The sequence below is a fragment of the Lutra lutra genome, chromosome 10 (genome assembly GCF_902655055.1).
Source record: "Lutra lutra chromosome 10, mLutLut1.2, whole genome shotgun sequence".
NCBI lineage: Eukaryota > Metazoa > Chordata > Mammalia > Carnivora > Mustelidae > Lutra > Lutra lutra.
Window position 1 is genome coordinate 114,207,504 of NC_062287.1, and position 24,363 is coordinate 114,231,866.

The following is a 24,363-nucleotide window of genomic DNA, read 5'->3' on the forward strand; positions in this document are numbered from 1 at the left end:
AGAGCCGAGGCTCGGGCGTATCCGGGCTCGGCACGGTTCGGCTCTGTTCGACTCCCCCTCGGACGGACTCGGCTCCCGCTCGCGGCGGGGGCGAGCGGAGCCTGCGGCGAAAGGTTCTTTGGGCCCGGGCGCGCCGCGTCGGAGGCCGGCAGGATTCGGCCCCGTAGTCTGCTACCCCGTTGCGGGGGACGGCGGGTGGCGCAGGCCTCCTAGGCGCCGAGTTGGGGTAGCGCAGAGCCGCTCGGAAGTCCTCGTGCCGCCTCGGGCCAATTCGGACAGACTCGGCTCCGCGCTTCGGGCCGCTTCGGCCGTCCTCGGTTCCGGACTCTTGGCCGTCGGCAGGGCTCGACTGGGCCGCTTCGTGCCGGTTCGGCCCCTGTTCGGGCGGCCTCGGCTCGGCAGGGCGGGCGGCTTCGGCCAGGCTCGGCCCGGCTGGCAGCTTCGGGCGGCCTCGGCTCTGCTCGGGCAGCTCTGCTCTCGCGGCGCGCTTCGGGCTCCGTCCCGGCCTTCGGGCGGCCCCGGCCGACGCCTTCGGGCCGGCTCGGTGGAGTCCGGATGGAGGACTCGGACTCGGCCGCCAAGCAGCTGGGCCTGGCCGAGGCGGCGGCGGTGGCGGCCGCGGCCGCTGTGGCGGCGGCGGCCGCGGCCGCAGCGGGAGGCGAGGCGGAGGAGCCGGTGCTCAGCAGGGACGAGGATTCGGAGGAGGACGGGGACTCGGAGGCAGAGCGCGAGACGCGGCGGGTGACGGCCGTGGCGGTGATGGCCGCCGAGCCCGGGCACATGGACATGGGCGCCGAGGCCCTCCCGGGCCCCGACGAGGCCGCCGCGGCCGCAGCCTTCGCAGGCAAGTGCCGCCCGCCCGCGGTTCCCGCGCACCTGCCCCGCGCACCTGCGCACCCGCGCGCACCTGCCCCGCGCACCTGCCCCGCGCACCTGCGCACCCGCGCGCACCTGCCCTGCACACACCTTCTGTGCGCGCCCCGGGCCCCGGTTGCCTCTGCTCCCCCGACCACGTGCCTCCTGCATGCCTCACACCTATCTCGTGCGCCTTGACATTGCTGCACGCCGGCCCGCATCACCGGCCCTGCCCGCCCACCCCGCACTCTTCCCGGAAACTGCCTCCCACACCTCTTTACCGTGTGCCAGCGCCACTCTCCCCTGTGAAGCATCCTGTACTCCTTCCAGAACCTTCCCCGCCCCTGCCTCTCCCCCTCCCTGACCTCTGCTCTGTCTCTCCTTGGCCACGCTGGGCAGGGACTCTCTCTGTCTCTCCCTGGCACTCGTGACCCTGGGGGCTGGGGAGTTAGGGGAGTGGGGATCTGATGTGGCTCCTACCCCAGGGAAGCCTGGGGGTGCCTGTGTCCGGTCACCTGGAATCCTTATGGCCAGCTCAGGGTTGACAAGACAGTGCTCACCCAGCTGGGGAGGCCCTGTGACCTTTGGGCGCATCATCCTTTGACTCCTTAGATTGCCGTCCTGGTCTGTCGCTGTCTGTCTCCCCACTCTGCCAGCCCAAAGATGGCAGAGACTTTCCCAGGTGTTGGACCCCGCCTAACCCGGAGCTCCCCGGTGGTCCTGGAGGCCTTGGGGACTCAGAGCTGTGTGAGGGAACCGTGGCAGAGCACCATCGTTTTGCCAGCACACGTTGTCAGGCACTTTCCCCTAGGAGCCTCCTGGCTTCAGGGACTGGACAGCAGCCGCCTCGGTCCTGGTGGTCCTGGTCACTCCAGGTGTTCATCCGGCCCTCAGGTGCAGGCCACGTCCTGCTTGCCCCCGTGCCGCTGCTCTGGTGTGGTCTGCTCGGGGTCCTCCCGAACGAGGGGAGAAGGCTTTGTGGCTGTTAGAGTCTTTGGGTCTTGTCACTAAACTGGTTTAATATTGGGACTTGGGACCATGAAGTTTTTCATTTTTTTGTGTGTGGTTTTTGCGTGTACTCTTTGTGGATGCAGAAAAGAAATGTGATACCATTCATCACAGCCTCAGAGAAATGAGTTGTTTTTCCTGCAAAAATTTACCGCGTTTTTAAGTACGTGAAACCATTACTGCTTTTCTAAGTTCCTGAGGTCACGACTTTTCCAGGTGGAAATAACCCAGCGGCATGTGAGGCCACCTCCCCTGGGCAGACAGCTGCTTGGCCGAGTCCGGTGTGTTCAGGCGGGGATCCCCTCGGCCCTCCTGCGGCATGGTCTAGGGCAAGATGCAGACGGGGGACAGGTGTTTCAGCGCGGTTTGGGGGGCGCCGGCTTGATGGAATATGCAGGACTCTTCCAGGCCGTGTTTGTGGGTGTTTCCCACATGCCAGAGGCTGCCCCAGGAGTGCGGTGGGACCCAGCCCCGAGCGGGAAGGAGGCCTCTGCGGCGGGCAGGGGCCGGGAGAGGGGGAGGTGGAGGAGGAGGACAATGAAGGGACCTGAGCCTGCCCTGTGCTGACCTGGAGAGGGGGGCCGGGAAGAGGGGAACTGTGTGTTGGTGATGTGGCAGGTGTCTGGTCACACGATGACCACAGCACGTGTGGAGCCTTGGTGTGTGGTTTTCTCCTAAAAGGGAGCAAGAAGCTCAGGGGAGACTCAGTGGGAGCGTGGCAGGGGCGGTTTTCTCGGCGGATGAAGGGCCCTAATGCTGGGAGAGCCTCTCCTCTCTCTTTTCCTGAGACCCGGGTCACCTAGGCTGTGGCCTTGAAGTGTTGGCCGAGCACTTAGTGTACAAATGTCGAGAGTCCCTTGGTTGGAAATGCAGATACCTGATGGAGCGATACCAGGTGGGAGGCCCCCGGCTCTGATGATGTGCTGAGTCAGGCCCCTGTGTTGCAGAGGTGACCACGGTGACCGTGGCCAACGTGGGTGCCTCCGCAGACAACGTCTTCACCACGTCAGTGGCGAATGCTGCCTCCCTCTCGGGACATGTTCTGGTAAGCGGCCCTGTGAGCACTTTGCCCCAGACCCCCGAATGCGTCTTCCCTGAGGCTGGCTCTCCCAGCAGCCTGCTCTGGGTTCCCGGGGCACCTGGAAGCTTGTGGCTGCGCCCTTCCCTCAGGCTATGCTCGGGTCTCCCGGTCCTTGCCCGACGACCACACCACGTGGGACTCTTCTGGAGCTTTGCCGCAGCTCTTAGTTACGGTTTCTTTTTTCTTTTTTTATTTTATTTCTTTATTTATTTGTCAGAGAGGAAGAGAGAGAGAGAGAGCACACAAGCCGGCAGAGGCAGAGACAGAAGCAGGCTCTCTGCTGAGCAATGAGCCCGATGTGGGACTCGATCCCAGGATGCTGGGATCATGACCTGAGCCGAAGGCAGAGGCTCAACCCACTGAGCCACCCAGGCGCCCCTTAGTCACGGTTCCTTTCTAGCCTTGGTCACACACCTGGGGTGCTGTATCCCTGGAAGCAAAGTCACTATTGTTGGCCACAAACAGCCGACTCACACTCGGAGTCACAAGCACAGACCGCAGAGTTCAGAATCTGCTTCATTTCTTAGGGAGTTGAACACACACGAGCTGATAGGTGCTCATTTCACGCCTCCAACTGGTCTCTCCTTCCCAGCAGCAGATTGTGGGCTTTTCTAGAAGAGCCTGGAGTCAGAGGGTCAGGGAGCTAGGGAGGACCATCCTAGGTGTAGTGCTCGCAGCAGGCTCTGAGGACAGGAGGACCTGTGGACTCCGTGTGATCCTGCTGGAAACCGAAAGGGAGCCAGCCCTCCAATATCTCTGTACTCTCGTTGGCCTCAATGAGGAAAACGTTTCTGTGATTCGTAGCTGAACACGGAACGTTCCCTTTTACGCAGAGGGTTGCACGTCTTCAGTGATTCCGACACGAGCCCGTGTGGACGTGCTTAAGCAAGATAGTGACCCTCCAGGTGTATAAGCCCAGGCCCTGGGTGTGTGCGCAGGTGTGTGTGCATGTGTTCGGGGTGGGAGCTTCTACTTACTTTCCCTGATTGGATTTTCAGATGTAAGGGAAGGTCTTTTTTTTTTTTTTTTTAAAGATTTTATTTATCTATTTGACAGACAGAGATCACGAGCAGGCAGAGAGGCAGGCAGAGAGGTGGGAGGGAGGGAAGCAGGCTCCCCGAGGAGCAGAGAGTTGGATGCGGGACTCGATCCCAGGACCCTGAGATCATGACCTGAGCCGAAGGCAGAGGCTTTAACCCACTGAGCCACCCAGGTGCCCCAAGGTGGCCATTTGTTTTCTTGTTCTTTCTTTCTTTTTTTCTTCCCTTCCTTCCTTCTTTTCTTTCTTTCTTTTTAAAGATTTTACTTACTCATTTGACAGAGATCACAAGCAGGCAGAGAGGCAGGCAGAGAGAGATGGGGAAGCAGGCTCCCGCTGAGCAGAGAGCACGATGGGGGGCTCGATCCTAGGACCCTGGGATCATGACCTGAGCTGAAGGCAGAGGCTTAACCCTCTGAGCCACCCAGGCGCCCCAAGGGAAGGTCTTTTTAACTTGCCTTTGTGGGTTCTGTTCTCACCAGGAAGCATCAGAGCAGCCCAGGCGCTGGGTTTGAACCGGCCTCTTGGAGCAAGTGGCGCCCACCCAGGGCTGTCTGGGCAAAGCCTTGAGAGTTCCTTTGCCGGAGCCCTGTGAGGCGGGCACCTAGGGACAGCAGGGACAGGAGGGGGCACCTGGCTCGCCCAGGGAGCAGGGCATCTTGAAGGACGAGGCCAGGCTGACCCAGAGGATGCAGGTGCTGTCATTGTAGCCCCTGGCCACCGTGGCCAGGTGTGTGAGCAGTGCGGCGGGGGTGGTCCTGGTATGCAGTGGCTGTCGGCAGAGCTGTGCTTGGGCACGGGTGTGAGAAGGGAGTCCCGTGCCAGACCCCAGCTGTGACTGTGCTTGGTTTCTTGGGACCCTCCCTAGAGACCTGTGAGCCTGCAGAGGCTGCTCAGGTAGACAGGGGGGCACTTTTCCCAGGGTGTCTTTATGGGACATGCTCCTTCTTTCCCTTTGGCAGGTGGTGGTGAGTGTTTGCACAGGGCCTCCCAGGCAGAGCATGGCCCTCGTGCTTGGCCCTGTGTTTAGGGTCTTAGGGGCACCTGAAGTCCAGTGGGGTGCCCTTGTGGTGGCGGTTCGCGAGGACCAGGGGCCAGGCCCTGTAGCTGCCGTCTGAGACGACTCAGATGTTCTGTCTCCAGTCTGGCAGGACAGCGCTGCAGATCGGGGACAGCCTGAACACCGAGAAGGCCACGCTGATCGTCGTGCACACAGACGGGAGCATCGTGGAGACGGCCGGGCTGAAGGGGCCCGCTGCTCCACTCACCCCAGGTGCTGCCCGTCCCCACTCCAGGCCTCCCGGGGCAGAACGCACCCGAGTGCGCGCCGAGTTCCCTCTGGGATTGGCTTAACTTAGTCTTGTGGTAAACTTGGAATAGAAATGCTGTTTGAGCAGAGGACGTGGGCTTTTCCCGGCTGAGAAGGAGCTGCCCAGGGTGGAAGGGGGCCGTGCTGCTGTGTCCGGGTGGGAGCGGGAGAACCCGCCATTGGAGCCCAGGAGGTGCTTGTGCCTTTCCGGGTAGGCTGGGTGCACCCCGCGCCTCTCACTTTCCAAATGCTTCTTTTGCCCAAGGCCCTCCGTGTCCTCCAAGTCCTGCGGCTCCCGGCCAGGAAAGAGGGGGCACCAAGTACAACTGGGACCCTTCAGTGTATGACAGCGAGCTGCCCGTGCGGTGCCGGAACATCAGCGGCACATTGTTCAAGAGTCGGCTGGGCTCAGGTGAGGCGGCGTGGGACCTGGGCTTCGGGCACACCTTACCCCCGGCAGTCCCTGCCCAGTGTGGGCCCAGCGGGGCAGGCCAGGCTCGCGGCCCTGGGCAGTAGAGCTGAGGCCATGACAGGTTTGGGGTGTGGTGGGGGCGTGTGGAGAGGAATAGTGACCTGTGGACGAGGGAAAGCCAGGGGAGAGGCAGGACTGGAATGAGCTCCCTAAGTTCCTGGGTCAGGATGGGGACCCACAGTCGATGGGGACTCTCCCCCATTCTGGGAGCGGGGCGGATGCCGTGAGCTCCGCGTGAGACCACGGGGGGGCTGGTGGTGTGCGGGAGGCGGTGCGCGGCCTGCAGGCGCGGGTTCATGGTGGGGGCGTCCGCGGAGGGGCGCGGGTTCACGTGGGGGCTCTGGTGTGGGAGCGGCTCAGTGGGAGCTGGGTGGGAGGCAGGGAAGGAGAGCAAGGGGACCCGGCTGCCGCGGCCGGCCGCGCCTTCACTCCCCGCCCGCTGCTGCTGCAGGAGGCCGCGGCCGCTGTATTAAGCAAGGGGAGAACTGGTACAGCCCCACCGAGTTTGAGGCCGTGGCGGGGAGAGCCAGCAGTAAAGACTGGAAGAGGAGCATCCGCTACGCGGGCCGGCCACTGCAGTGCCTCATTCAGGTGCCGCGTCTGCGAGGAGGGCCGAGGGCGTGGGGTGGGGGGGGCGCCGCCCGGGGCTGGGCCGGGGCTGGGGGGGCTTCCCTGGGCCACCGCACCCCGTGGGGAACACAGAATGCAGGCGTGTGGTCTGGCTGTGGGTCCTCTGCCCCCGGGACGTGCGGGGCCAGGCACCCAGGCTCGTCTTGCCAGGGCTTCACGCAGGGTGGTGACAGTTTGGGCAGGAGCATGCCACGATGTGGCCGGTTGGGCTGAGGCACAGGCCCTCTTCGGAAGCCCAACTTCCCTCTGCCTCCGTATACTCATCGCATGAGGACAGGCCTCTGACTGCTCCTCGCAGCGGAGCGCTTTGGGCGCTGGTCAGGAAATGATGGCCCGGGCCGCCTGGGAGGCTCAGTCCGCTGGGCAGCTGCCTTCAGCTCAGGTCCTGATCTCAAGGTCCTGGGATCGGGATCCGCGTCAGGCTCCCTGCTCAGAGGAAAGCCTCCTTCTCCCTCTGCCCCTCCCCTTGCTTGTGCTCTCTCTCCCTGTCTTGACAAACAAATGGACAAAATCTTTAAAAGAAAAAAGGAAGAAGGAAAGAATGCCCATAGAATCTTTCCACCTCCTGGAGAGGAAACAGTGGATCCTGCCCCTGGTCATGGCCTTGTATAGACGTGTGGGGGAGAGGAGTTTCTGGAAGTGACAGGGCTTTAACCCACGAGTGGCAGGCCGGCGGCAGAGCTGGCTGCCCCCTATAGCGTTGGTGGTTTGCGCGGAAGGCCGACTTTCTCACGCACCGCGGGGCTCTCTGAATTTCAGGACGGGATCCTAAACCCACATGCTGCGTCTTGCACCTGCGCCGCGTGCTGTGACGACATGACCTTGGTGAGTCGCCAGGAAGTGACCAGTCATCAGGCTTGCTCAGCGGCTCTGTCTGCTCACAGGCGCTTCCGACCCTCAGCTCCCTGCTTGCGTGCCTGTCCTGTCCAGCTCTCGGGCCGTGTGTCCTTGGGTCCCTCACGCCCTGCAGCCTAGCGAGGGGTTGTTGCAGTGTCTCCCCCAAATTCTGCTTCTCAGATGTTACTCTGATGCCTCGGGTGGTGCACAAGGCCAGCCCCGCACGGTGGTCAAAGCACATGGAAGAGGACTTGTCCAAACGGTAGAAAGCGCCTATGACGTCACCATCTTAACCCCAAACCAGACGCACGCTTTGCTTCTGTGGTTATGAGACGTGTACATGTGCTGCTTTATATTCTACATTTTTAAACGTAATGTCTTAAAACTACTATGTTGAAATTATTTTAAAGGAGTTTTTAATATCTTTTGAAATATTTTTTTATCCTGAGTCTTTAACAGGTTCGGAAACGATAACTGTTTCTCGTTGATTTTAGTGGATGTTGCTGTACGGCTTTCTAAAGCGTGGTACTGACTCGCACGGATAGTCCAGTATTCAGTCTTCCTTAGTGTTGAGTTCGGTTTTAAAATATTTCCAGATTTTAATAGCTGCTTGATGAGATTTCCTGACTTTATTTTGATTACTCATCTGCTTAATTATTAGAAGATATGAAAGAACGTTTAATTGAAGAGACATCACCCCCTTGGGTGGAAAACTAAATATTCTAGAATTGTCTAGCTCCTGTATAGACTAGATGTGATTCTGGTGGAATCAACAATGGGATATTTTTGTGAAAATTAAATGAATTTGCAGTTCGCCTGGAGAAGCTAGTGGTTAGAGATTCCAGGGAATCTTGTAGGGAGAAAGAGAGCGGTGGGAGGAAATTCGTTCCGTTCGGTAGTTCAGACCACTTGGTAGAATTGTTTGCAGTTACTCCGCAATGTTGAAATGACATGAATCTAAGAGAACGTGTACCGAATCCGTGTTTGAAAAACCTAGAAAATACCGTCAAGAGGACCCTGGGGAGAGCTGGGACAGGCGCGCCAGGCCCGTGGGGTGGAGGACAGTGAGGAAAGCGCCGGCTCCCCTCGGTGCTCTGTAGGTTCCCGCGGTTCCCGCCACAATCCCCGTGGGGCCCTGGCGCTTCAGATGAGCTGACTTGAAAACGCATCTGGAAAGGCAAAGGACATAGCACGGCCGACGCAATTTTGAGAAGACACTGAAGCTGGAGGAGCCCCAGCACAGGCCGGGTAAGCCCCGTCCCACAGCAGCTGTCACGAAGACGTACGCATCGGCGACATCTGAGGCTCCGTGTGCCCCCCTGTGTGCTGTGGGCACAGCTGGACACTGTGCTGGGGACACACCTTGGCCCCACCCCGGCGCTTTATGTGCAAGTGCTTCCAAAACGCAGCACAGATCCAGATTTATCCAAAACACAAACCTGATGTGTGTGGAAGAAAACGGGAGAGCTTCACGGCCTGGGGTTTCTCGGGTGGGAAACCAAAGGCACGATCCGTAAATGAAAACTTGGTGACTGGGACTTGTAAATGCTAACACTCCGGCTTCCCCTTCAGGGACAGTAGCGTGAAGAGCCCCGCACACCTCACTCCTGCTTCCCTCCGGCGCCGTGTGCAGGGAGCCCCAGTCCCTCTCCCCCCGGCACCGTGACCGGGACTGGAAGGACAGCAGCATTTCACGGGCCCAGTCCTGGCTCTGAGTTGCAGAAACCAGCTTCTGGGCAAGCATGACTGGGAGATCGGGGCTCCCTGCCTGCACCCAGCCTCTCCCAGAGGGCAGAGGCTCCCCCCAGGAGTGGCCAGGCAGAAATACCGTGCCCCAGTGTCCCCCAGCTCGCTCCTAGTGTGGGGGTCCATGCCACGGGAGGCAGGCCGAGACCAGAGGCTCTGCCCCTGCCCAGAGCCCTGCTGCTAAAGCGGGGCTGTCGCCCTGATAAGACGTGGCGACCCTTCCTGCCCCCGCCTCCAGAGCAGGGCCCTGTGGACATGAGCCCTGAGGAGGGGGCTGGCAGAGCACAAGAGCAGCAGGCTAACCAGAGAACCAGGGAAAACAGCAGTCAGAAGAGTCCTGGGATAAGATCAGAACCCAAAGATCTGTCTCGAAAACTCCCCGTAAAGGAGCCCTCATGCAGTTGGGATCCGACGGAGCAGTTTATGCCCCGGGCGTTGTGGGGGCAGTGGTGCTGCCAGTGGAAGCGGAGGCGCCTCTGGGGGTGTGACCCCCCCCCACTGTGACTCCACTGTGAGACTCTGCAGGGGTGACTCCCCGCCCCTCACAGGGACTCTGCTGGATGGGACTCCCCCACTGTGGGACTCCCCTGTGTGACTCCCCTGTTGAGACTCCGCTGTGGACTCCGCCGGGGCATAGCCTGGTCCCCAAGCCCGTGGGCGGCAGCAGGAAGCCCCGCAAAGAAGGGGTCGGTCTCGGTGTCGCTAGAGTACATCCCCTAAAATGTCCAGTTTTCAACAAAAAGTTGTAAGACAAACAGCGAGTGTGAGCCACGCAGAAGAAAAGGTGCGGCAGACTCGGCCGAGGTGTCGCTGGGACAGAGGCCCCCGGTACCGTCGGTGTTCACAGAACCAAGGGACGCGTCTGGAGAATCTACGGCACGTGTCTCAGTCGCTCTAGTGGCCGCTGCAGAGCACCACAGACAGGCGGGCGGCGGGGGGGGGGGGGGGAGCTTCACCCCTGCACTGGTTTCTAACAGGCGAGGCCCCCTGGCGGCGGGGGCGGTGCACGTACACCCCCGATCCCTGTGGCCACACTTACTGCAGCAACAGCAGCCTGGGGTCCAGCCTTCACGTGTGCCCTGTGCAGAGGGGGGACTGGGGGGCCTGTGTCTCTGTAACGAGACGGGAATTACGAGAAAGCTCCAGTGGAGATTCTAGAATTGAAGGCCAGATGACCCAGGTGAAAGCCCGAGTGGCGGGGTCCGTGCAGGTGGGCCTGCGTCCGCTCCGGAAGGTCTCACGCCCCTGGGCGCTGCGCCGTCCAGCAAGAAGGTGTGGCCCTCGGGGCCTGCAGGCGTCAGCCCCCCCCCCGCCCCACCCGCCCTGCAGATCTGTCCGTGTTGGTCCGTCGCTTCTGTGGTTGCTGGTGTGTTGTCTCCCCTGTACTTGGCGACCACAGGGCCTCCTCCTCCCTGCTGGGATCCTCTGGTTTGGGGCAGGGGCTCTCTTGTCTCCTTAACCCGGTCGCCGTTTGCTTTGTCTCCTTGCACGTACCTAACCCTAAAAACCCTGTGCGTTGGTGAGCCTTCTGTTTCGTTCAAACAGTGTGAGTCACGCATTCTTTTAAAAAGTCTCTCCTCTGTCCCGGTAAGGAACTTGGGGTCTGAAGGAGGTCAGTCTTTGGCCGTGATGAGTCTCGCCCTGCCCCCGGGGCAGGGGGCAGCCGAGCTGGTGGCTGTGTCCGCAGTGGGGCCAGGGGCGGCTCTGTCCTCCTCCTCACTGCCCCTCTCCCCGCAGAGCGGCCCGGTCAGGCTCTTCGTCCCCTACAAAAGGCGCAAGAAGGAGAGTGAGCTGCCCACGACCCCCGTGAAGAAGGAGCCCCCCAAAAACATCGCACTGCTCCCCGCCGCAGCCGCCGCCTGTGAGTGGGAGCGGGCGAGGCCGTGCCGACCTCCGACCCTTGGGGCTTGCCTTGGTGTTCAGGGCAGGGTCCCCTGGGGGGGGGGGAAGCTCCCTGGTCTCCAAAGACCCCTTCGCGCGCGAGCACGTATTTCCTCATGAGGCGAACCCAGCGTGGCTGCTCCCGGGAGGGGTGGTCTGCGCGAGCACCTTCTCAGCAAAGGCTCTCCTTGGGTGTCGGTGCCTGCGGCCCGTGAACAGCTGGGAGGAGGGGGAAAGTCCGCGTTTGTGGCCCAGGCGGGGAGGTAGGGACCGAGGGCGTGGGGCAGGCTCGTCCTGGGGGGCCGTGCGTTGGGCCGGTGCTGGGCGCCCGCAGAGGCTGCAGACACGCAGTGGCCGGGCAGAGTCGGGCCACGGGGAGCAGCCCTTGGGGGGCCTATGCTTTGTGCCTCGTTCCTGCTGAGTCCCTTCCTGCCTCTGTGTCCAGTCGGGATGTGAGCGGGGTGTCATGGAGAACCTGCCACCCGTGCATCGGCCCTGGTCCCCTCCCCGGCGCCCAGGGTCCCTGGTCTCTTCCTGCCTTTGCAGAGGTTCCTGGGGCCTGCCCTGTGGGTGAGCCGGGTGGTGAAAGGTACTTGTGCTTTTCTAGTCACCGTGACCCCCTCAGGACAGATCACTACCTCGGGCGCACTGACCTTTGACCGGGCGTCCACTGTGGAGGCTACCGCTGTCATCTCAGAGAGCCCGGCCCAGGGCGACGTCTTCACGGGAGCCACGGGTGAGTTGTCCTCAGCACCTGCTCCGCGGGGACCCGTCACCCCTGTTGACCTGGGGCATGGTGGGGGCAGTGTGAAGCCGAGGCCTGGGATGGGTGGGTGCGGGAGGGCGGCGGGCAGGCGTGCGGGGTGTGGGGCCACCGGTGTCACAGAAAGTGCTCTGGTCCGCCCACGGCTGCGGTCAGCCAGCCGCGCAGCACAAGCCCCTGGGAGCACTGGTAGGGGCTGCGAGAGCGGCGGCCAAAAGCCAGAGAGACGCAGCTGGGGCTCGGCGTGGCCCGGGGTACCCCGCTTCCAGAATCTCTGCCGCCCCGACTGACCCGGGCGCCGGTGCAGCCGCAGTCAGGTCAGCAGGCCGGCTGGTCCCGTCTGTCCCAACAGTGCGAGAGGCAGGGGTGCAGCCCTCCTGCAGAGTCGGCCACCCGGAGCCCCACTACCCAGGCTACCAGGACAGCTGTCAGATCGCACCGTTTCCAGAAGCTGCATTGCCGACATCTCATCCCAAAATAGGTGGGTCTGAGCGCCCGGCTTGCGGGCTGGGAGCCCCCGAGTTGCTCATGAAGGTGTACTTTGGAGGCAAAGCGGGTTTTGTCTGGGTTTTTCCAGTTGAGGCGCTACAGCGGGGGCTGGCGAAGTCCCCTCCGCGGCCCGCGTCTGTGGCTGCGTGTCTGTTAGAGCTCGGCCCACGTGGCGGCCCATGGCCCATGGGGGGCCCGAGCCTCTGCGGGGACCCGCCAAGGGAGGCGGTGCTCTCGCGCCACCTTGCCTGTGGGGTGCGCGGTCCCTGCAGCCTCGCTGGTGTCTCTGGGGACGGCAAGGCGTGCTCAGTGTTACCTAACCGTGGAAGGACCCGTGTTGGCGTCGCTCCGTATTGAAACCTAATAAGGAAGTGTATTGATTTCTTGTTTCATTTCGCTTTCCAACTGTTCCAGTGTTAACCTCTCTGCCGGCCTTGGCGGTCCCACCCTCCACCCCCACCAAAGCCGTGTCTCCCACGGTGGTCAACGGGCTGGAAATGTCAGAGCAGCGGAGCTGGCTGTACCTGGAAGAGATGGTCAACTCCTTGCTCAGTACGGCGCAGCAGCTGAAGACGCTGTTCGAGCAGGCCAAGCAGGCCAGCTCCTACCGAGAAGCGGCCGTGGCCCAGGCCCGAGTCCAGGCAGAGACAGAGCGGAAAGAGGTAATGTCAGGCTGAGCAGAAGGCCCGGTCTGTGGCTGACTGCCCTGCGCCTTCCGCCGGCTTGGGGGCCCTCTGTGCACTGTCTACGTTGGCTTACGTTCCCCACCTTTCTGGAAGAACGGGACCAAGAATCGTTCACAAACGAAGCTTTTCTCAGAGGACGCTGACTGCTCTCCCTGCTCGGGTGTTTCTGTCCTTGTAAATGGGGTTGGTGTATTTCGAGAGGGAGAGACGCTCTGCACTGGCCCATGGTACTTGGTTTTGGACCCTCACCTGTCACAGACAGATGTCGTGTGTACTTTCAGACTGTCGGCTCTGTGCAGTTTGCAGAGGCCTCCTCTGGGCTGTCTTGGAGGCAGCTGGTGGGCAGGCATGTGGCTTTCCCATTTCTACCCCCTTTCCCGTCCTAGTCCCTCGCCTGCATCTCGGTGCCCCGCGGAGACCACCTCCTTGGCCCCTTGGGCACCGTTGTGGGCGTTTCCCTTACAGCTTCCATCGTGTTCTTCAGAAGTAAGATCCCAAGCGTGGCTCAGGGTTCATGGGCCTTGGGACAGAGCGCTTTCTCACGGTAGCTGGTCGCTGCAGCACAGGGAAGGCTCAGCCCCTTTGGCTTTTCTCGCACGGCCTTTCTGTTGCGGGGGGCCTGTCTTCCCTCCACCGTGGACACAAGGACGCAGGCGTGCGCCTGCAGGGGCGGTCTGTGTGCAGTGGAGTGCGGTCCACTCGGTCGCACAGAGATGGAGCAGAGGCTGGGAGCACGCCGGCCAGGCGATGGTAGTGGTGCTTTCTTTAAAGATGTCATCTGTCTGTCTGTCTCACGCACAAACAGGGGGAGGGACAGCGCAGAGGGAGAAGCAGGCCCCCCACTGAGCAGAGAGCCCGATGCGGGGCTCGATCCCAGGACCCTGAGATCATGACCTGAGCTAAAGGCAGACACATAACCGGCTAAGCCACCCAGGCACCCCTGCGTTCTTAATTTTTTTAAAATTTCTTTTCAGTGTCCCAGAATTCATTGTTTATGCACCACACCAGTGCTCCATGCAGTACCTGCCTCCTTAATACCCACCACTAGGCCCTCCCAATCCCCCACCCCCCCTCCCCTCCAAAACCCTGTTAGTTCCTCATAGTCCACAGTGTCTCGTGGTTCATCTCCCCCTCCGATTTCCCCCAACTCCCTTCTCCTCTCCATCTTGGGATCTTAATTTTTTAAATGATTTCTTAATGTATGGTTTCTTTTCCAAGGAAGAAAAATGTTGCTCCCTTGAAGAAGCAGATAAGTTTAAAATATTTTTTGAAAAACTATAATCTTTTTTTTTTTTTTTTTTTTAAGATTTTATTTATTTATTTGTCAGAGAGAGCGAGGGAGAGAGAGCGAGCACAGGCAGACAGAACGGCAGGCAGAGGCAGAGGGAGAAGCAGGTTCCCCGACGAGCAAGGAGCCCGATGCGGGACTCGATCCCAGGACGCTGGGATCATGACCTGAGCTGAAGGCAGCTGCTTAACCAACTGAGCCACCCAGGCGTCCCTATAATCTTTTTTTTAAAGATTTTTATTTATTTGTCAGAGAGAGCGAGCGAGCACAGGCAGACAGAGAGGCAGGCAGAGGCAGAGGGAGAAGCAGGCTCCCTGCCGAGCAAGGAGCCCGATGTGGGGCTCGAACCCAGGACCTGGGATCATGACCTGAGCCGAAGGCAGCGGCTTAACCCACTGAGCCACCCAGGCGCCCCGAAAAACTATAATTTTAAAGTAATATATAATCCATGATGAATTCTGTAAAAAAAGAGAAAAGCAGAAAAAACCTTAAGCTCTTTACCTAAAGATAACGATTGGTAGCTTCTCAAATGTTTGAGAATTTTCTAGACTTCTTCCTGACGTCGGTCTCAGGCCGAATCCTGTGTCAGTGAGAGGCTCTGTGGTGCTGCTTGGCCGCTTCCTGAGCCGCTCCCCCGTGGTCGCAGTCTGGGTGGCGGCTGTGGGTGCTCATGGCCCCACTGAGCCCCGTGCCTCTGTCCTGGCATTGGTCGGTGTGTGGTGTGCCCCGTGGCTGTGGCGCGGGCACCGTGCCCCCTTTCCTCCTGAAGCCTGGCGGCGGTGCCGATGTCATGCAGACAGTGAGGCTCAGGCCGCCCAGTGGGTGGGAGGGGGTGTCTCCCTGTGCTGTGCCTCCCCTTGGGGACACGAGGACACCCAGCCACTGGACCACCCGCCGTCTGCGCCGGGGCCGTCTCTCTGCAGGCGCTCTGCCCATCTTAAAATCGGTATTTGTGTTTGCTTAGAAAAAGTACTCTTAGGGGCTCCTGGGTGGTTTGGTCAGTTAGGCATCTGACTCTTGATCTCAGCTCAGGTCTTGGTCTCGGGGTTGTGAGTTCAAGCCCCGTGAAGTCAATGTGATTGTAAAAGGTAAAAGTGACAGCTGTGCGTTGGGTCCCCTGTGAGGCTGCACATACCGCCAGGGGCTGAATGGGTGTTGCTGGGATCTTCCCCCAGAGTTAAAAGGGATCTGGGGGATCATTTTAAAGGGTGGGGAAAGGGGTGCCTGGGTGGCTCAGTCGGTTGAGTGTCTGCATCTGGCTGAGGTCATGATTTCGGGGTCCTGGGATCAAGCCCCACATTGGGCTCCCTGCTCAGCGGGGAGTGTGCCTCTCCTGCTTCCCCTGCCCGCCCTCAGTCTCACTATCTCTGTCATTGTCTATGTCTCAAATAAATAAGATCTTTAAAGAAGTAAAAAAAAAAAAAAAAAAAAATTAAGGGTGAGGAAGGGATCTGAGCTGTGACGGAAAGCCTCCTCCCCGGCGTCCTGCGGTCCAGGCCGCACACGGGGCAGCTGCCAGCTCCCTGACTGCTCCTTCTGTCTGTCCAGCAGTGTCCTTCTGGGAAGAAGAGGCACGTCCCTGCACAGCTGCCCGGGCAGCTTCTAGGGACTGAAAAGGAAGAAGTGTCTGCGTTTTGCTAATTCAGACTGTACGCAGAAGCATAGACGGGAAAACAGACATTGGTGTTCCTACTCAGAATGGTCACTGAGCTGTGGGCTCCTTGCCCCGGGGGGCCCTGGTAGGCGCCCATCCCTGGTGGCTGGCGCAGCCTGGTTTCGTGCTGCGGAGACTAGCGTCTGGGGACACCCTGTGCTCTGTGCGCTCCCCACAGCCGGGGACACTGGGACCCCCTCCTTGTGAGCACAGCTCCTGTCAGACGGGTCCAGGTGGCACCAGCCGCACAGAAATCTCAGCTTCGAGCTGGCGAGGAAAGGAGTGGGGGAGGGGTTCTGGTTTTAGATTTTTCCGCACTCATTCACGTGGGCTTTTCTGTCACAGAATAGAATTTGTAGGTGACCCTTGGTCAGAATTCTCCAGTGACGAGTGGGACAGACATGAAAGCACACGGAGACACAGTGGGGGGGGTGTCCGTCTGCCAGGGCTGCGGCCACACTCAGCGGCGTGGAGCTCAGCACTGGGGCCGCCGGCGTGTCCGCTTTCTCCCGTGCAAGAGCACACACGTTCTCCGTTCACACTCAGGTCCAAAAGCCGAACTCCTATTGGGAAAAGTGTGTGACACGGGGGCCAGTCTCTTGCCTGTGGCTGGATTGGTAAGGTTAACCCCCCCACAGAAGGTGGGGCTTTGGATTTTATTGGTAATTTTACGTATTTTTAAGAAAGAAACAGACACGAAATGCTTTTATCCTCAAAAATACCGCAGGTGGGAGAACATAGCGTTTCTGTGAAAGGGCCGCGTCTGGGTCCGTGTCTTCCCCGCTGAGCACATCCATCTGCTGTCCGTGTCCTGTGCAGTGAAATCAGCGGGACCTGTGACAGGCGTGTCTGTCTCTTCTCTCGAGCCCTGGACAGGACGTGTCATTCTTAAATGATTTTGTGGGGAGCCGGGCGCCTGAGGGAGGCCGGGGAGCGGGGAGACTGCGCAGCCTCAGTACATGGAGCCCTGCTCCGTGGGTGGCCTGGTGACGTCACGTGCACTTGCAGACCCTGGTTATGCACATGGGGGACGACAGGTCTGAGCTCTGTGGCCCTGTGGTGGCCACGCTTGCATGCTGTGGTCTTGTGAAGTGAGGGGACCTCGCGGCCCCCATGGAGAGCCTGCTGTCAGGGACCTTCTGGGGCCTGGCGGGGTTTGGAAGGGCAGGAAGGCCCCCCCCGTGAGCCGGTGTGAAGGGGGAAGCCCAGAGCAGGTGTCCCGCCGTGAGAAGCAGCCCACAGCAGGGGACAGAGGCCTGTGAGGCGGCCAGAGAGCCGGGTGGGCCCGTGGGCTGTCTGGGCTCTTCGTGTGGAGACCTCCAAGTGTCTCTGTAGCAGGACTCACCGTGACAGGAGTGTTGGGCATGGGCCAGTGTGAAAGCAGATCTCCCTTCCTGGAGCTCCCGCCCACGGAGATCACAGGCTTTCGTGCCATCACGGGGCGTCCTTTGGTGTGACCGCGGTGTGGGGACGTGTTTGGGGTTAGAAAAAAACGCTGCTGGCTGCTTGACTGGAAAGACCGCGGTGCAGCCTGTCCTGAAGTATGTCCCCAGGAGTATCGGGGGGTCAGGGTCAGGACACGAGCAGTGAGGGCCGTAGGGGTCAGGAAGATGCCAGGAACCCTGCCTCGGGGGCTCCCTGAGCAAGAACGCAGCTGTCACTGCCTCCGACCGCCCGCCAGACGTTCCGTCCTCGATTGCGAAGAAGGAGAAAAGCAGACTCGGCCCGGGTGAGATGATTCCCACGTTCGCAGTTTTCTTCATCAGTGGTTTGCGCCTGCGCGTGTAATTAGCTCACCAGCGGTCCCACGGGGCAGAAGAGCAGACCCTTCCCTGTCAGGGCCACGGTGTCCAGCAGAAGCCGACCCATGGCCTCAGGGTCCTGGGCCCCGACTGGGGCCGGCCGTGGTGCTCCTGGCTAATGGCCCTGCCCGGCCGCCAGCGGCCCTTCGCCATGCCTCAGCCTCGTGCTGGTCGTTCTTAGTTTGAAGAGCCAAGCACGGTGCGGCACAGAAGTGCCCAGTGGAGGGGTGCGCGTGGGCACCTGGGGCCTGGACAGTTCCCTGGGCCGGGGTTGAGTCGGGGCGCCTGCCTGGCTTGTGGGCTCGGGTTCCCGAGGGCCTCTTCCAGGCTGTGGACCCCGTGTGCTTGTCGTGGGCTCCCCTCAGGTATGGAGCGCTCTCTGCTCTCTTCGGGGCACCCATCCCTCACAGGCCCACCCTCAGGCCCTGATGTGACCCTGAAGGACCCAAGACCCAAGGCTCAGCTTGGGCACTTGGGAGGACAGGCCACAGGCAGTGGGAGGCTCAGGGGTTCCTCCTCCCGTCCAGCAGGGCACAGCAGGGCTGGGTGCGGCGTCCGGGTGTCGTTGGAATTTTTGTGCGTTAGAGACTCGTTTTCTGTCCATTTCTTTGTTCGCATCGGGCTGGCTCGTGGCCGTGTGCTTCCTGTCCGGTTGTGCCCTGAACCTGCTCCTTCCTCTGCTCTCGCTCTTCCCTCTGCCCACGGGTGCGCTCGCTCGGCTCCTGGGTCCCTCTGGCATCCTCCCGTTGGTGCACTTTCTGGCGCTGGATGACCCCCTAGACCTGGCTTGGCCTCCCCTTCCCCAGGCTGGAATCATCCTCTCCTCCGGGAGCCCTGGTTCCCTCGCTGGAGGACGGTCTGGGGAACCGAGTTGCGGGGGTCAGTGTGCTCGCCGCCACTGGGGCATCGTAGCTTCTGGGCCCCTTGGCGGACGGATGGAGCCGCGTGTGCTCACAACCTGCGTGTACAGACCGGTCGGTGTTTCTCTACGTGTCCGTCTGTCTGTACCTGCAGCTGAGGTGGCAGACTCTGGTGCGAACCGCAGTGTGATTTCTGTTAAATATGTACGTACCCACCATGCGCGTGGGGCAGGCGGAGGTGCAGGGCGCTCCCATGCGCTGGTGGCGTCCATCCCCGGCCGGCTGTCCGTTGTGACCTTTCGATTCCGTTCTGAGGCTCTGCTTCCCGTCGACACCGCTGGGCGCTTGGAGCGTGAACCCGGGAGGTCTGGGAGAGCATGTGCTCCCTGCGGGGACAGACGCGGGAGGACTCGGAGCCCTCCTGCTCCTGCAGCGTGAAGCCTCTCCCCGGGCGCAGGGATGAGGGCTCCCCCGGGTGCGTGCTCCCACCAAGCCTCTACCTGGGAGAGCCTCACGCCCAGCCGCACCTCTGCTTCCACTCGGCGCCGTGAACCCTGGGAAGCCCTTACTCTTCCTGGAGAAATTTCCGTACATGGCTCTAGACGGTCTTTTCTTTCTTCCCTTTGCGTGTTTGTCTCAAAGCAGAGGCAGGGGGCAAACTGAGCCACTTGGGTTCCTGCCATTTCTCCCACTTCCGGGAGCGAGCAGCGCACCCCGGGTGGTTTTATGAGCGGAAGAACGTTAGACATGGAAAAACACGACGGCTTGTGAGGAAGGAAGCTGACGTTCAGAACAGAGCCCTGCGGCAGGCCGGCTGCGGCCACTCACCCACGCAGAGCCGGGCCTCCGGGTACCAGCGGGCGCGTCTGCCTTACGTGGGCACTGCCCACACCCTGACCCACCGCCCCACACGCACAGGCCCTCGCTTGCCGTCAGTGTCTCTGGGACACTCTCGTGTTCTCTGGCCTCTACAGACCCGGTGTCCCGGCCTGTGCCTGGCACCTGTCTCCACGCCGGGGTGTTGGCGAGGAGCCCACGGCTTGATGGCCCCTGCACGGGCCGCGCCACTGCGATCAGCTGGGGACAGGTCACTTACCTGCATGAAGTCCTCACTTCGTTCAAAGGCAAAGCTCCAGTTACGGGATTCAGGGGGAGAGCACACAGAGCGCGTGTTTCCATGGACATAGAGACCGGCTGGGCTGGTGAGGCGGCACAGGCTGGGGGGTGTGCCGCAGCTGGGGATGGGGTGGCGGGGTGGGGGTCCCAACATGCTCCCGGCCACTCAGGTGCAGCCCAGGGGTCTGCAGGCGCGGGCAGTGTCAGCCACGACTGATGGCAGTCGGCCGTCAGCAGTGAAGGAGGTTGCTCCCGGGCTGGCGTCCTCCGCTTGCTTGGCGCCGATGAAGTTCCTCAGACTCTGGAGAAGGCGGCATGTTGCCGTGTCCGTGTCTGCCATGGCTGAAGCGTGTAGACCCTCTTGGGTAGAGAGAAGGAGCTGGCTGTGGGTGTGACGGGGACATGCGTCTGGGCATCACTGGGGGTGAGGACACATGTCAGAGGGCGGACGGGCGGGAGGCGTCCCCGCGACACTGACCGGCCCGTGTCCTCCTTGCAGCAGTCCTGTGTCAACTGTGGCCGGGAGGCCCTGAGCGAGTGCACCGGCTGCCACAAAGTGAACTACTGCTCGACCTTCTGCCAGCGCAAGGTGCGTCCTCACTGCCCCGCCCCCACCACTCCCTCCCCACTCAGAGACGCTGCCCCGGCCCCTTCCAGGAGGCCCAGCCCCCGCCCGCCCTGGCTAGTCTGTTTGCCCAGGGTTTGTGGGCTCCGTGGAAGTCCTGAAGGAGCTGCCCGTGGCGAGTACCGTGGCCAGGCCTTGGGAGGTCCCTGCCCTGAGGCTGCCACAGTCCACACTTCCCAGCCCCGGGCCCTTGGGTGTGGGCCCCAGCAGGTGGCCCTGCCCGCATCTCTGCTTCCGGGGCTCACGGGCATTTCTGGTGTCACGGCTGTGGGAGCCGGTGTTCGCAGCTAGCTCTTCCTGCGGACTCTGCGAGGAGCTGAGCTGCACGGCGACCGCGGGTGTAATTCCCTCTTGGCGCCGACGGACTTGGCAGAGCCGAGAAGGCATTGTGTTGTGCGGACGAGCAGTGGCAAATGGAGCCGTTAGTGTCACCTTCCTGCTGCTTTACGAGGTGGACATGTGCATGCTGACACCATGTCCCCAGCCAGGGCACTTGCCACTTGGTGGCTTTCCGAAGCTCTCCTTGGCTCCCAGTGAGTCTGTGGCCCGGGTAGCAATGCTGGGCGGGAGGGGGCGGAGATGATGGGGGGTGGGCGCCGGGTCTGCAGGAGTCTGAGGCCTTCACAAGGCAGAGGCTGTGGCCCAGGGAGGAAGGGGCGGGTTCTCCCATCCTGCGGTCCCCGGAGACCTGCCTGCTGCCCCCCACGGTGCACTAGGGCGTTTTGCTGCCAAAGGCTTGGTGGCCTGGAGCTGCGTCTGTGGGGGTGGAACCTGCCTCCCGTCTGTCCATCCGTCTGTGTTTCCCTGCAGTGGTTGTCAGCAGGCTCTGCACTGAGGAGATGGAGGAGGGTTCACCGGGCACCGTGGGGCAGGAGCCCATGCCCAGGACTGAGCAGGAGACCTGACCTGTGGGGCCGGGAAGGCGCGGGGCTCTGGGCTGGTCTCCGCCGTCCGCCCTGAACGGGGGCCTGCGCAGGAGGGTCCGTGGGTTTATTTCTTGGTGGGATTCTTTCAGACCAGATTTTGGCTGTAAACTAGGGTCTGCGGCCTCTGTCTGTGAACTGGGAGGCGGTTCCGAGGCTCAGGCTTATTGACCGATTCCCCTGCTCCATGGGCCACCTTCGCTGTGTGTTGTGTGGACGAAGACAAGCTTTTATTTCTGCAAGTTGGTAGAAAATGTGTCTTGAAAACTGTACGTTCCATGTTGGACCCAAAATGAACCCTGGACGGGGTATGAGGGAGAGCCGGGAACCCGAGCCCCCCGTAGTCAGCTGGAGATGCCAACCTCAGGACCCGCGTGGTCCCGCCAGAAGGGCCGCCCCCAGTTCTCTGTGCCCGAGAACGGGTGATGGGGGTTGGTGCCGCCAGGTGGCCCCGGGCGGGACCCTTGTAGATTTCAGCCCTCGGACTGCGTCCTTCCTGCATCCCTGCCCGCACGTGGGGCGCACCTTCGTGGACAGGTGACGGCCACACCGCAGAACTCGCCCCTTTTCAGGTGCAGCTGAGGGATTGTTCAAAATGCACATCGCACCGGTGCCACAGCACAGTTCCCCATCAGAACCATCTGCCACCCTGGAAGAACCCGCGGCCCCCACGGTTCTAGGCTGTGCATAGAGTTGCCTTCTGCGGGCAGCTCAGTGCCCAGAGTCCTGGGCTGCATGGTCTCGGCCTCTGGCCTCTCGGCTCCGTGTGGTTGCCTGGCCCGTCCCCTGTGAGGTGTACACGCCTCTGTTCCCACGCCAGCGGCACGCTTTGTCGCCGGCCCGTGCCCCGTGCGGTGTGCCTTCTCGGGTGTGCACGTGTCTGCACGTCCAGCTGGACACAGTGGTGCAGGCGTGCTGGGTTGTCTGTAAGTTTGAGTTTAGCTTTGCTGAGAAAGTTCCCAACCGCTTTCCCAACTCCCTTCCCACACTGGGTGCCGTGCGGCAGGCTGTGGCCGTCTGGACCAGGTCTGGCGGTGCCCCAGTGCGGTTAATCCGCACTCCGCCCGTAACCGGGGACGCTGAGGACCCTCCCCTGTTACTGGGAGGCCATGCGTCCTCTCCCGCGCTCGGTGGGTGTTGGTGTGTCTTTTTGGAGGAAACATCTGTTCAAATATTTTCCCCTGTGCGCGGAGGGCTCTGTACACCTGTACGCGGTCCTTCCTCGGACTCCTGACTCCACACGTTTCCTCCCAGCCGTGACTTGTCCGCTCACTTTCTCACCGGTGTCGTCTGCAGGGCAAAGGTCTTTAGCGGAGATCGCGCTGTGGGCACGGGTTCTCAGAACTTTAGCCAGTTTCCTGTTTTCTCTTAAAACACGTATGATTCCCGCCATCCCATATGCCGCCATGATGCAGGTTGAGTTAACTGTCATGTAGGGTGTCAGATGCTGCGGACCTGACGCCAGCCTGGGAGGGCTCACACACTGTGAGGATTTACAGAGTTTATTTTAGGTAATTCCAAGTTAGACTTCCATTTTTTTATATAACGATTTTTATTTTATTTTATTAAAGATTTTCCTGGGTGGTTCAGTGGGTTAAAGCCTCTGCCTCCGGCTCAGGTCATGATCCCAGGGTCCTGGGATCGAGCCCCGCATTGGGCTCTCTGCTCCGCGGGGAGCCTGTTTCCCTTCCTCTCTCTCTCTGTCTACTTGTGATTTCTGTCTGTCAAATTAATAAATAAAATCTTAAAAAAAAAAGATTTTCCTTATCTATTTGACAGAGAGAGAGACAACAAGATAGCACAAGCGGGGGGGCGGCAGGCAGAGGGGGAGCAGGCTTCCTGCCAGGCAGGGACCCCCCCAACACGGGGCTCCATCCCAGGATCCTGGGATCATGACCTGAGCCAAAGGGAGATGCTTAATGACTGAGCCACCCAGGCGCCCTGATACAATGCTTTTAAATGTCACTATTTTATTGTAAAAAGAGGGCGCACTTACTGTAGGGGATTTGGAGAACGTAGGACGGCATGAAGATGGCAGGAGTCCTGCCGTCCTAGAAACTACCTGTTAGCGTGCGGGTGCGTGTGTTTCCCCTGAGTGTGTTTACAGTCGCTCGTGTCCTGTCACTTTCTAATCAGACGCTAACCTTGTCTAGGGTTACGTCTGTTTTGACTAACGCCCTCGCTGGCCCTGGCCGCCAAGCCTCCTGCAGAAGCCATCTGGGCCGAGAGGCGGCTCCGCACGGCCTGCACATGGCTCCAGCCTCGCCAGAGCTCAGCTCTCTTTCTGCCCGCAAACAGGCTGGTAGCAGCCTCTGTCCCCAGTCTTCCCGTGAGCCAGTGCCACCAAACCGTTCTGTGGACTCGTGCCTGGCCCCAGCTTTTCCTACTTTGGGATTGCAAATAAAACTGTGGGCGACAATATTAGGTATAAAAATTTCCTTGTACACACGAGTATTTCTTTTGTGCGTCCCTCGGAAAGGCAGGAGGGCCAGAGTGTAGACGTGCTTCTGGGCCTCAGTGTGTTTCAGGTTCGTCCCAGTGGTCTGCCGCGTGAGCTGGCAGGCAAGGCTGGGCCAAGAGCATAGGCTGCACGTTGGGGGTGGCCCCCGCCCCAGGCCCTGCCCCCGCTGCTCGGTGAGGTGGCTGCTCGTGGTAACGGGGGGCTGTGCTCTCCTTGCAGGACTGGAAGGACCACCAGCACCTGTGTGGTCAGTCGGCAGCCGTCACTGTCCAGGCGGATGAAGTCCACGTCACTGACAGCGTGATGGAGAAAGTCACCGTGTGAGGGTCCCCGGGTCCCCCCGCCTTGGTTACCGCAGAGCTGTCGGGGGCTGGGGACCTCGGGGGACGTTGAGGAGAAGGTGAAAACACTTGCTGGTCAAGTTGTTAACAGACTTTAAGTGACCTGTGCCCTCAGAAATGAGCTCCCGCCACCCAGAAGCCCTGAGGGAGGTCGGGGCAGCGGCTGGTGGACGCAGGCCCCGGGCCCTTGGCGCCTTCTCTGGTGCTGTTTTTAATCCCCTGGATCTCGAGCTCCTGGTCTTACCCACAGGTGTGACGTGTGTGGTAACACACGTGTACATAACATGTGTCTGTCAATAAAGGTGACCTCCCTGCTCCCCCGGGATGAGTGACTCCAGCTCCAGCTTCCCAGATGCCCCGGAGGTGGGTGGGCCCCAGTTTCGTCTCTCCTGACTGCGCGGGGCAGCGGTGAGGCCAGCCCACAGCGTTCGCCCCGCAGAGGCCCGAGCGCCGGGCGGGTGCTGCCCCAGGCACAGGGCCCCTCCTGTCCCGTCTCT

At 60.9% G+C, this 24,363-nt stretch overlaps 1 protein-coding gene across 4 annotated transcripts; it reads left to right on the top strand.

Annotated features, from left to right (window-relative positions):
• Positions 1 to 555: 555 nt before the first annotated feature.
• Positions 556 to 24,191, top strand: DEAF1 (DEAF1 transcription factor). Of its 4 annotated transcripts, none has more exons than XM_047691475.1 (12): positions 556 to 844; positions 2,811 to 2,908; positions 5,127 to 5,256; positions 5,558 to 5,704; positions 6,216 to 6,355; positions 7,154 to 7,219; positions 10,715 to 10,838; positions 11,466 to 11,594; positions 11,974 to 12,102; positions 12,525 to 12,772; positions 20,016 to 20,105; positions 23,745 to 24,191. In XM_047691475.1, exons 1-12 carry the CDS (start codon positions 556 to 558, stop codon positions 23,847 to 23,849), a joined length of 1,695 nt encoding a protein of 564 aa, XP_047547431.1. In that variant the 3' UTR covers positions 23,850 to 24,191. The 4 variants fall into 4 exon arrangements, with proteins under 4 accessions (XP_047547431.1, XP_047547432.1, XP_047547433.1 ...); XM_047691476.1 differs by having other exon boundaries at positions 20,019 to 20,105; XM_047691477.1 differs by lacking the exon at positions 23,745 to 24,191 and adding an exon at positions 23,218 to 23,513.
• The last annotated feature ends 172 nt before the right edge of the window (positions 24,192 to 24,363 follow it).

Coding starts and splice junctions, on each gene's coding strand:
- DEAF1 (XM_047691475.1), top strand. CDS start 556: ATGGAGGACTCGGACTCGGCCGCCAAGCAGCTGGGCCTGGCCGAGGCG. Junction 2,909..5,126: donor CCCTCTCGGGACATGTTCTG/GTAAGCGGCCCT, acceptor TTCTGTCTCCAG/TCTGGCAGGACAGCGCTGCA. Junction 7,220..10,714: donor GCTGTGACGACATGACCTTG/GTGAGTCGCCAG, acceptor CTCTCCCCGCAG/AGCGGCCCGGTCAGGCTCTT.